This window comes from Epinephelus moara, chromosome 24 (genome assembly GCF_006386435.1).
Source record: "Epinephelus moara isolate mb chromosome 24, YSFRI_EMoa_1.0, whole genome shotgun sequence".
Taxonomy (NCBI): domain Eukaryota; kingdom Metazoa; phylum Chordata; class Actinopteri; order Perciformes; family Serranidae; genus Epinephelus; species Epinephelus moara.
This window is the reverse complement of record NC_065529.1, coordinates 10,204,420-10,217,255: the sequence shown is the minus strand read 5'-3', so window position 1 is coordinate 10,217,255 and position 12,836 is coordinate 10,204,420. Positions and strand designations below refer to the sequence as shown.

General features: G+C 41.9%; 1 protein-coding gene across 8 annotated transcripts in view; it reads left to right on the top strand.

Moving 5' to 3' along the window:
* The window catches only part of setd5 (SET domain containing 5), a 49,198-nt gene extending 44,272 nt beyond the window's left edge, over nucleotides 1–4,926 (top strand). For all 8 annotated transcript variants that reach the window (XM_050036914.1, XM_050036912.1, XM_050036913.1 and 5 more), the window contains 4 exons: nucleotides 213–499; nucleotides 624–745; nucleotides 2,086–2,174; nucleotides 2,273–4,926. In XM_050036914.1, the coding sequence (XP_049892871.1) occupies nucleotides 213–499; nucleotides 624–745; nucleotides 2,086–2,174; nucleotides 2,273–2,845 (1,071 nt within the window). In that variant the 3' untranslated portion in view covers nucleotides 2,846–4,926. The remainder of the gene's footprint in view (nucleotides 1–212; nucleotides 500–623; nucleotides 746–2,085; nucleotides 2,175–2,272) is intronic.
* Nucleotides 4,927–12,836: the final 7,910 nt, after the last annotated feature.

Here is a 12,836-nt window from a genome sequence, read left to right as displayed (position 1 = left end):
TTTTGTCGTATTGATTAGCTGTAAACACTGTTTCCAGGTGAGTCCTCTCTGGTGTGGTGCATGCAGTCTGCCCATCACTCAGTGCAGTTTTGGTGAATGATGTGATTCAGTCAGCGGCCCAGCATCAGTGTGAATGACATGCGCATCAGAGTGTGTGCCAGTCCTTTCTCAGCAGGTATTTAAAAACATTTTTCATCCCTCTACTGCCTCAGGTGTCTCTGCTGGAGTATCGCAAGAGGAAGCAGGGCAGCGGTCGTGACTCGGAGCCAGCCGCTAGCAGCTCGTCTCTGAGTGGTACCCCCACACGGCCTGGCTCCCACTATAGCCAGGACTCCCACCATCCTCACTGCCATCAGCAGATGCAGCCCCAGGTTTCCCCACACAGCTCCTTCTCTTCCTCAGTACACTCATCCTCCATCCCACAGATAGAGGAGGTCAGTCCTCCAGACCACCAGGGCTCGTCGGCGCATTCCAGACGCCAGGACAACAACAATCAGTGGTGAGAAGCCCAAAAAATGGCTCCCTATTATAGACATGTTTAAGTAAATGTCACATGAAAGTTCTTAGGTCATTTGGTGCTGATCAGAGTCAACAGATTACCTTTGGATGTCTGTTTTTCTAAGGATGGTCCCCACTACTGTTGAACGTCTAAGGGAAGGCCAGGGGGTTCGGGAGCGAGTGCTAAGAAGCATCAAGATGGAGCGCATTTACAAGAGGAGTGATGGCTCTACAGAGAAGGAATCTGGTATGACAGCATTAGAAGCCTTAGGGATCCCTGCAGAGAAGCTGGGCCGACAAAGCCACCACTTTTATGTAAAACAAGAACATACATTAAAAAAAACAATCGATATAGGTTGGGCAGATGCTATTTATACCCTAATGTCCGTAGCCAACAATGATACTTATACCAGGGTATAAATCGACAGTGCAGCTATTTACACCCAGGTGTGCATGTATATTTGTGGGCGTGCTGGCAGCGTCACAGTATGACATTAACACGAATGGATCTATTCAACTATTCTGCTAAAGTTTATGTACACAGTGTGCATTCAGCAGTTTTATACATCCTAAAAATTTAAAATAATTTAAGTAATAAAAGTAAGCCAACGTTAACTCACATGGGACTCAGACTCTAGTCTTCCTTGTGAAAGTCCTGGGCTTGACCTATTCATCCACCATCTCTTACTCACTCTATGGACTGTGTTACTCTTTATACTATGTCACCTGACTTTCTGGCAGTACATTTGTAAGTTTTTATGCGCCGGCAATAGTCGTGGACAGAGGCATTATGTTTTCAGATTGTGCGTCCATCTGTCCCATTCTTGTGAACGCAATATCTCAAGAACACCTCCAGGCAATTTCTTAAAATTTGGCACAAATGTCCACTTGGACTCAACAGTGAACTAATTAGATTCTGGTGGTCAAAGATCAATATGATCTCACAAAACATGTTTTTGGCCATAACTCGGGAATCTGTATAATTTGACAAATTTTCACTCAAAAAACAAAACAAAAAACACTTTTCAGACCATTATTCAGCGCCATATCTCAAGAACAGAAGGTGGGACATTTGGTCAGATACTGAATTGTTGACACTAATCTTGGGTGTTCACCTTGAAACTCTGCTGATTGTATGGATCATCTGTGCTGTTGGTGGGAAGATGTGTGTGAAGCATTTCACATGGCTGTAAACTGTAAGTGTATCTTGACTGGTTCCCGGAGGCATACAACTGCAAGGCCGTAGTCTTAGTTTATTGTAAAATTACCACTTAAATCCCAGAGAATATGCAAAATTGGCTAGTACTAGCTCTAACCATCACCTCTTTGCCCCAATCCTAACAACTTCTGTACTCGATGCGTCAGTGTGACAAGTACTAGCCAATGACAGCATGCAGTTGAATTCATAATGCAGTGTAAAGATGTGTATAAATAGCCAAATAGCTGCAGCGAGACTATTCTCACCAGGGTGCAACTAGACTCTTGATAAAAGTAAACATACAGTAATGTATCTTGTGCTTTAACTTCCCTAATGATGAAATATTTTTTTCCAGTGCTGGAGTTGATCTTCCTCTCTTTGTTTTTCAGATGCAGATCGATATGAGATGCAAGCAGTGTCTATGGCTTCTCCCATGAAGAGTCCACACAGATACAGTCCCTCTGTTTACTCACACCAGGTAGCCTGTTTAAAAAAGACTAACCTTTAAAAAAACTGACAAAATTCACACTAGTGTCACATTAAAAACACGAGTGTGTGTCTTTTGTGTGTACTCAGTCATCAGAAAGCCACCGGCAGACCGACAGCCCATCGTTCCTCCAGCAAACCTCCAATTCTCCATTCCGGGGTAATTACAGTCCCTCATCAGGCCAGAGCTTCTACCCACGCCTCTCCACCTCTCATCCTGGAGTGTCCCAGGACCACCCTCCATCCTCCTACCACAGTCACACCCCCACCTCCACCTCCTCCTCAGACTCCAGGCCATCAGCGGGCTCTCTACACCAGCAGAGTGGCAGCAGTAACGTGGACGGAGGCCACGGCTACAGCAGCAGCCACTTAAAAGCAAGCCTTTTGAACAGCAGTGGCCTGGCGGGTACTCCCAACCCGGGACCGAGGGCCCACGAGCAGACTAAAATAGACTTGGGTGCCCAGGCCTCCAGAGGGGGTCAGCAGCAGGCATCTCACAGCCTGAAGTCGGGCAGCCCGGGCCAGGTGGCGCTGCAGGCCGGCTCCAGGCTGCTGTCGGCCACCGGACCGACACACTACCCACAAAGAGGGACAAGCCTCAGTCAGTTCCAGCACTCCCCTCTTCAGGGACCCGGAGTAAGGACACAGTCAGGAAGCTTTTAGGACCTTGTTCAAGTGTGTGTGTGGATGTGTGTGTGTGTGTGTGTGTGTGGGGGGGTATGCGTGAGTGTGTGTGTGAGTGTGTACGAAGCTGCGTACCTCCTCAACCCCTAAAGCTGCGGTGAAATGGGGCTCAGGGAGTTTGGGGAGGAGAAATGTACAGACCTAAGAGGAGCAAGGACTTCTTTACGGATTTCTCCTTTTCTTATTTTCTGTCTTTTCTTTCTTTATTTTCAGAAAAAAAACAAATTACCACATTCTGCACAAAAGTAATCATTGACTTTGGACATCATTACGGAATCGGTGGAAAAAGGATTTGGATGACACATTCTGAAAAAGAAAAAAAAAACAAGAAATCACATGTAACTTGAAATTGTCCCCAGTGTTTCCTCATGTGCCGGACTGTGCAAACAGGCTCTCTGTCGGAAAGTAAAAAAATTTCCACACAAATGTCTGTACAAAGTTATAAAAAAGCCGTACCTGTCGCCATGGTACCCAGGGTGGATAAATGCTGAGATGCATATGTAACTGAAAGCAAGAGTTGTTTTATTTTTATTTTTATTTTTTGTCAACGTTACTCTTTTGATTTGGCGAGTGGCCGAGTCTGTGCTGCAGTAAATAAGTGTTTGATTTGGAAGGGGGGTCGGAGGGGGGGGAGGGGGATGCAAGCAAAGATGACATGTTAATCATCCGTTCTAAAGATGCATTAGAGAGGCGGGGAGGAGGGGTTCTCCCTGGATAGGATCATTCCATATGATTGCCAGCTTCCGTGTTCTCTCACTAAACATTAAAAAACAGCCCTTTTTCTCTCAAGGTTCTCCGTTGGTTCCAATGCTCTGTTTTGTCTTGGTTATCATCTGTTCTCTCATCCCCACTGGACTGTTTTGATTTCACATTAGGACTACTTCACTGTAGACCTCAGATATTGTACTTGAGACATACAGGTCTTATGATTCATGGTGCTGCATTCTTGTTTTTTTTCCAATAAATTTGAAATCCAGTTACGTTCCCCACATATGGCTGCATTCATCTTGTCATTATATCAGTTGAAATCAGTTTTATTTTTCTCCAAATTCATATTAATCATGTATTATGGTGATGGGATGCAGGAAAATAATCCAACTTTTTTCTAAGCTAAAATGTTGGGTTTGACTGTTTTTGTCCTGCAGGATTTCTTTTAAGAAAAAAACAAAACAAAATATATATATGGAAGTTTTTCTGACCAATCCTTGCATTCCGCGTGACACCAAGGAAAACCAGGGAGGGAATCTCTGAAGGAGTGTTTGGATTGTTTATAAAACCTAGGTTTAAAAAAAAGCTGCTACATTCTCCTGTGAGAGCTGCTTCCCCTTCCACACAATGCTGTATTTTTATTTTTCCTTTTTATTTTTCCTTACAAACTGACTGTGACGATTGTCCTGACCGTCGCAGTGGGACCTCAAACCGACGTTAAGATGACAGCTGGGGGGGGCAACAGAAGCGGCCCTCTCCTCCCTCTCAGACTTTTATTTTGGACCGGATGTGGGGGAAAAAACAGCCACGCTTGTGTGGAAGACTTCAAGGACCGAGGGCCCGGTCACAAGACTGGACCCCACCCACCACTACACCCACTGGCCCCTCCCTCCAGTTAACCAACACACAGAAGGGTACTCATGTTACATGAATGTTTGACAGATTGAAAAAATAAAGTTGTGACCCAAAATTAACCAGCACCTTAAAATGAATGAAATAAAGCCTAAAAGACACAATAGAACAATATGTATGATTATGTGTACTTGTATAGAAAGAAATGTGATTATAGACTTGTATGGAGAAAATATAGTACACTGAATTTATCGCATGATATTTGTTTTTAGGGTCTGAGTGACCAACTCTGTCAGATGGTTGGAAGCTAATCATTGGGTCTGTTCCTCCAAAATAACAGATTCTGCATTCTCTTTTGTTTTGTAAAGATCATTCTATTGCTTTTGTTTTATTTTTACACAGATCATAGTAGTAACTATTTCAATTGTTCCCCTCCAAAAGGTTTAAGAAGCAAGAGATGTAATGCATTTTGATAATAAAATAATCATGATGGTAATGTCTTTTGAAAACTACCATTGTGATTTGTCATTTTAGGGACTCACTTGTATGTTTTGCACACATCACAGTCCAAGCAGGGAAGAAAAGGTTCGTCATAGTGTGGCTCCATTATCATGGTAGATATCCAACCAACAAGCACTGTATGGGGGGAGCATAAGCACATACAGCAAGCAGGAGCAGAAACCCAACCTCAGACACCGGCACACCGTGAGGACAGAAACAGAGGGCTCGGCAGGGACAGCGCACAGCGAACACAACGTCTGTGGTCATTTTGACTTGACCAGCGGACTTCACTACAAGCCGATTGGCTGTTGAAACAGGTGATGAGCTTTATATTCTAAAACCAGCCACTGGCGATTTGACCAGCTGAGTTACAGGTGACACCATCAGCTGGCTTGAGTCGAGCTCAGACTGGCTAGTTCACACAGCTGCTGCTTGTCTCTGCAACGTTCTAAAATGGTTTTGTCTCTACATGAATCTTTGGTCTGAGTTGGGCTTTATACAATCCTCATACAGATCCAGGCAATCTAAATTAAGCAAAATATTTAGTCCAAACACATTATTACATCCATAGATACCAACAAACTGCCATTGCATTGTTTCAAAGTTTCATATTTCTCTACATATTATCCATAATATCTCCAGTTCACATGTAAATATGCTGACTTGTCGTTGACATAATGGTGGCTGAACTCTGACCTTTTGACTGACACCTCACACGCTAATAGGAGCTTCCATACTGTTGATAAGGCCTCAATAGTCAATGAGGGCCTGTGTTGAAGGAAGGCCCTGCTTTACTTTGTGAGGCCTCACAGCCAATCAGTAGCCAGCAATTGCCCCGGTGGCTTATGGGTCTTGTAGTAAATGACACTCCTGACCTCAAGAGGAGGTTTGAACTCCTTCCTGGCACCATAGACTGTTATAAATATACAGAAATGACAAACAAATGGATCCTCTGTTGCCTTAAGGAAAAACAGTCCTTATCAATCAATGTTTTCTATGTATTTCTATGTTTTTATACACAGTAAGCTCCCAAATAGACAGTTCTGTCTTAGTTGACTTGTTTTTCACTCATATTCACACATTCAGCACAGTATTTTATCCTCTTTTTTGAAAAGCACCTGGACAGAACCTTTAAAAAAGTGTAAAATGTTTATTCACTGTGATATTGTAATCTACTTTGAATTTGGACAATGTGACGCATCAAGATATGATCCCATTGTGTTTTTCAGCTAATACTTAAGTCATCTGTAGCATCTTTTTTCAAGAAAATACTCAGGCAAAGATAAAAAGACAAAAAAAAGCTTTATTTCAGTATGTTGAAACTTCTATAACTCAATGACAGGAGCACTTACAGTGATTCTGACTGTTAGGGGGGAAAATGTTACCTTTCAGATGAGAGAGTCCCTGCTTTTACATGTATTAAAATGAAACAAGAACAGCTTTCAGTTTACTTTGGCTATGTCTTGGATAGGCCTTTAACCAGATTTTGACAGGACCTTTTAAAAACCTGGTCACATTTCAGTAAAATTCAGTGGAAAGCTCAGGTTTGTCGTTTAAACCATAGAAAATACTGGGGATATTAAATGTTTCTCACAGGACCAGAATATGAAAACATCAGCTAAAACAGAACAAAACAAAAAAACTTAAGTATATGAGTGTGGCAATAAAAGAGGTCATGGGCTAAACTATAAGTTGATGGTGTGGATCCACATTCAGGATTTTTAAGCAGAATTTGTGTGAGAAGTCCATCAGAACTGAAACCCATCACACAACTCTTCTCCAGTTCATCAGGTTTTATTCACCAGACTCAACTGTCTTGTCTTCATCAGGGTGGTGTCTGAGGCTGTTTCTGGTTTCCCTATATACACTGAACAAAAATATAAATGTGACACTTTTGTTTTTGATCTCATTTTGTCATGATTTGAAATAAAATATAATAATAATAATAATAATAATAATAATAATAATATTTTTTCTATGCATACAAAAGGCTGATTTCTATAGAAATGTGTTTACAAATTTGCTTAAATCTGCATTAGTGGACACTTGGCCAACATAATCCCTAATCATACCTGACAGGTGTGAGATATCAAGATGCCGATTAAACAGCACCATTAGCAGAGTTTGAGACAACACAATGCACAAGTTTTGAGTTCATTTCACAACCATAAGCTGTTTCCAACATCCATGAGCCAGTCCAGGACCTCAACATCCAGCTTTATCACCTGCAAGATAGTCTGAGTCCAGCCACTGAGATTAGCTTTCCTGAGACATTTTCGGATGGTCTGTGCAGGAGCAAAAACAAGTGTTGCATTTATATTTTTGTTCAGTGTAGAATACATTGATCTGACATGCGATCATTAAACCACCACTGATACCGTATAGGCTACACCACATTTGACAGTCACCCTTTTCTTCAAAAATACTAATTAAAAACATATTATTGCCCTTAGTCTTTAACAAATGGCAAGATCTATGAGTATAACAACAGAGTATGACATTACACTTAACTTTTCACAATATTCTCTAAGAGAGGCTTTTCTTTATCTTAGCACATCAGTGGGTGAAAATACAAGTAAACAAACTATTCTTTCAACCTAACAATTCAGACTCGTTCAAAGCACAGTGTATCCTCCATCACTTAATATTACAAACAACCCTCACTAATTTCTAAGCCCATCTGCATTTGAACTTAACACATCTATCCCTAAACTAAATTTCCTTCAACTCTCAGAGAAATCCTCTTAACATATATATGTAATATAATCCAGTTGACTTCACAAAAATGATTTGGGATTAAAGTGGAATGAAAGATACTAAAATAAATGGGAATTGAGAGGGTATGTTTGTTGGTTATTGGGAGCATGTAAGTAACTTCTCATAATTCAATTAAAAATACATAAAAACAATAAAATCCCAGTAGTTTTCTGCGTGCGCCGTTTATCAGCGATAACAAGAATCAAGTATTTTTTCCACTAATCCAGTACACAACCATTCCCCACTGAGCCTTTTTCCTATTTTTGACTTTTTAAATCAAATGTTGTCTTGGTCCAGTGTTACTAATAAAGAATCAGTCCTTCCCTACTCGAGGAAAGCACTGAGAGGCTGTAAGTGTCTGTAGGTCCGGACAGTTGTTTTCCTCAGAATGATCACTAGATGTCATATTTTACCTTCTTTTTGATTTACTGCCACATGCCTGTCTATTAAGCCATGTACACATAGAGTGCTAGCTGCATTAGTGGTTTCAGTAAGCCCTGTCAACAGTGTACATCAGTTTCTTTTACTGTTGTGGTCATTTGTCTGTCCTCAGTCAGCAAAGACAAGATGCTTCTCACTGTCAGAACCCTAAAAAGCATTTCCACTGTGTTTTTTGTCCACTTGAACAGTATGCTACAGAGAAATATCATCAGTGTGGACTGTCAAACACTGTGCCAGTGTTTCTATCAGGGTCCACACTGACTAGATTGGAACACCTGTCTCCGAGTGCCTCATGGATCTGAATGAGTTCCAGAAAGCATGTGGAAAAACACATTTCGAATAAGGGGTCTTCCCACTCGCTTTGCTTTGTCCTACAGACGGCAGGCACACAGACACTAATTGAAGTGAATGACTGAACAGGTATGTTGGTGAGGAGCAGCACCGGAGGCTGCACTGACGACAGGTTGTGTGATTGGAGCAGAACGCAGAGAGCAGATGGCTGGTCTGAAGCCTGTCAGCATGTGGAAGTCTTCATTCTCACCACTCCAGATGGCCTTTATACACTGTCTACCAGCACGGCTCTGACAGAGCCAGCTACCCACGAAGACAGACAGTCTGGTAGTAAAATCAGAGCTTATTGGACAATTTTGAGTCTCAAAGTTCTTGACACACAAATATGGAAGCCCATTTCTGTCAGTATGATAAAAAAAGATTCTGTAAGTTGTATAATGGCAAACTTTCTCAAAATAATTAGAAACTTTCTCAAAAGTATCTCACAATAATGACTTAGTATGTCAATATGAAGAAAATCGTTCTCAAAATAATGACTTACTTACAGTATCTTAAAATAATGACGTAGTGTGCCAAAATAATGAAAAACATTTTTAAAATGAGTTAATATCTCAAAATAATAAGTTTTTTTAAAAACATGACTTAGTCTCTCAAAATGAGTTAGTGAAATCCAATACAGTCATTCATTACTTTTATTAAATTCTCAATATTTTAAGATAAATAAGTAATTATCTTGAGATTAGTAAGTCTTTATTTCGAGATACTAACTTATTATTTTGAGGAAGCGTGTCATCACTTCAAGAGGAGGTGCAGAAGTCCCACTGAGGATCCTGCCCACAGTGTGTGGACAGCGAAGAACGGGCAAGTCTGGTCTTCATCTCATGCTGAGACGCTGCGCTACATTCAGGCACCCACCAGCATGATGCCAGGGCCCACAGGATATGCCATATCAGGAATCCACATGTGGCATCCTCTTTTGACCTTTTTTCACTCCTGACATGATCCAGCTGATTTTGCAAATGACAAACCTACATGGGAGGCATTCAGTGTCAGGATGGAGTGATGTGGATGCAACAGAGATTCAAGCGTATATGAGACTTCTCATTCTGGCAGGTATGTACCGGTCCAATGGGGAATCTACCCGCAGCCTGTGGGATGACCAGAGTGGGAGACCAGTCTTCAGGGCCACCATGTCCCAAAAACGAATTTCAAATGATAAGCGCCAGCCTCCGATTCGATGACCGACTTAGCTGTCCTTCTCGACACAAGGAAGACAAGCTTTCTGTTTTTGAATATGTGGGACAAGTGGACACAGCACCTCCCACTCCTGTTCAATCCAGGGGACGACATCTGTGTTGATGAGCAGCCTGTACCCTTCAGAGCCCAATGAAAATTCAGGCAGTACATGCCCAGCAAGCCAGTACTGGCTGAAAATCTTGGTCACACTTACGTTGCCACATCATATGCCTGGAGGTGCCAGGTATACACTGGAAAAGCCACTGGTTGAGCTCCGCTGATGGGCCAGGAAAAGCGAGTCATCCTGTACATGACTTGAGGGGCTCAAGGGTGTCACACTTGTGACATTTTTTTCACTTCCTACTCACTTGCTCAGGAGCTTCCGAGGATGAAAGTGGCCCTGGTAGGGACCATCAGGGCAAACAAGCCTGAGCTTCCACCCAAACTAAAGCAGACAAAGGGGAGAGCTGTCTTCTCATCTCTGTTTGAATTCACAACCACCACCATAGCAGTGAGCTACATCCCGCGGCGGGGAAGAAATGTCCTCCTACTGAACACCAAACACCGGGAGCCAGCTATACATTAGGATGACACTAATGATTCTAAAACTAATGTTAGCCAAATTGATGCACACTGCACTTTCACCAATCAAGGCAATATAGCACTGGAGAAAGTGGAAAGCGAAGCCTACCGCAAGCAGTGGTGGTGGTTGCCAGGGTGCAAGGCCAGATCCAGAATTTCTCATGATGCCATCATGTGGGCACGCTGATGATGGCCTTGTAGCTGAAACACGTCTGTTTCCATTCATTTTTGCCCATTTTAAATAAGTGAAATTTTCTGTAAGGTGTTCTGCTTGTTTTCAGGTGTGACCCAACAAACCTGATAGACATTTCTGAGTAGCACAGCCAGAGAATGCTTCCAACCACCATAAATGTAAAGTGTTTAGCAGCACCCTGATTAAATATGCTCTGGCATAATTATATTCTTTTCTTTTAATTACAAATTTCAGCCTTATTAGCTGATCTTGCTTTGTGCATGCACGCACTGTAGTTGCTGCACCAAATAACACACCCAGCAACTACAGTGCGTGCATGCATGCGTGCATGCATGCGTTTGTGTGTGTGTGTGTGTGTGTGTGTGTGTACATATCAAGGCATCTGTATGCATGTGAATGTGTTTGCATTTGTCAGTATGTGTAAATATATGTGTAAGGTTGTATGTGCTTATGTGTGTATATGTTTGTTTGATTGGTCCCATCTTTGTGCGAGGTGGTGGGACATTAAGAAGCGCCATTGAACTGTTACTGATCAGCACTATCAGTGTCGACCAATCCCAGTCCCAAGGACACACACACACACACACACACACACACAGACAGTTGTGGCTCACACACACACACACACACACACACACAGACAGTTGTGGCTCTCACTGATTCCTGTTTTGTGTCATAGCGACATTAAAAAAACATTTCATTCATTGTTGCTGTTGCCCTGTTTTAATAATCTTAATCATATTTTGACTTGGCTTTGTTGGACAATTAAGATGTAAATCCAATCAATTCATCTGACAAACTCAGACAAGCATAAATGCTGCTTTATCGTAGCTGTAATCAGCTGTGTTGACTGATCTACCATATAAAACTTTCACACACATAGTCCTTTTTCTAACAACAGAGGCAAAAAAAAAGTAAGTTTCTGCTTCCCAAGGACTTTCAACACTGTCAAATACTCCCATAGATACATCACCCCAAAAATTATCATTGTATTTCAAATAAACTTGTGAGGCTTTGTTTTCCCTGCATGCCTCAAAAGTGGATGAATCCAAAACACAGAGAAAATTCTTGATGAATTTAAGCAAATGGGGGCCATGTTTAACAACAGCAAACTATACCAAAACATCTGTTTCCAAAAACTCACACAGCTGGTGCAGTATAAGTCAGGTCTCATTAATCGAGTCATATGCTAAGTACCTCCCAAACACACACATTTTCGCTGAAACCTTAGTTTTTAAAGGAACAGTGTGTGGGACAGTATAATACTACTGCTGATGTGCGGAGCAGCCATTTTGAATTTTAAGGTTGGGGTTGGGGTAGACTCACAAGTCAGTCTTTAGACACTTTGCTTAACTAAAGACTGATGTCTTTCTCCCTGATTTTGTGTTTAGATGGGCAGAATTTCAGAGTTTAAAAAAACTCCCTACGTTGCAGAACCAATAGTAAATCTGCAGGGCGGTCCTTCAGTGGCTCGCTGAACTCTCGTGCTTGTAAACATAGTCCGACTGCGTTAAAAGTTTTAAACAAAGTCGCTGTAAGTCCTTCATTTCCACAATCTTGTGGACTGAGCACACGTTTGATAAAACGGAGTTTTATCGGAGTTTGTTTCCTTGCGGACGAGAAAAGGGGGAGCGCACATTTCCGAGAAGGCGTGTCCTTTTCAAAAATGCAAGAGGCGTTGCTTTGTTGCCGACCATTTTCTCCGGTGTGTTAAACACACTTTAGAAAGGAGAGTCCCCAGACTATTAGAAGGAGCAGATCTCTGATTGTCTGGTGGCGAGACTAGGGTTCGGCAGGTCCTCCAACTTTTCAAGTTGGAAATCCAACTTCAGGGGGCATTTGAATTTCCAACTGGGAACTCAGAAATTCTGACTTACCAGTACAAATTAAATGCAACATGTGCTCGTCTTTTTTTCTCTGATAACTTAAAGGGACATTGTGTAACATTTTCAGTGGTTTATTGGCAAAAATCAAAGTCTGCATTCATAAATATGTCATCATTGGTTTACTACTTCCTCCACCGATAATCTGACTTATTCTCATAAAAGGAGAATTTCAGATTTGTTTGTACATTGTGCGGGTAAGTCATCTGGGGGGTTCCATAACGTTTCGCCATCTTGAGAATACATCCGCCAGCAAGGGACAGCAGCCCCGCCTTTGGCGTTTTCATTGAGAGCCAGGCCAGCGTTGAGTGACTGAGAAGCCGAAGGAGAGGAGCAAGAGATGCTTTGCTACTACTGCAGCAAAACAAAGTCCCAGTCTTTGAGCATAATGCAGCATCATGCATATGCAGTATCACAGGAGATGGAATCCTCATTGCCAAGAAAGTGCAAAAGGGAATCAAAAAGGCAACGTGACCGGCGAATTCAAAAAACAAGGGTCAATATCAATCAATATATGATTTCAACG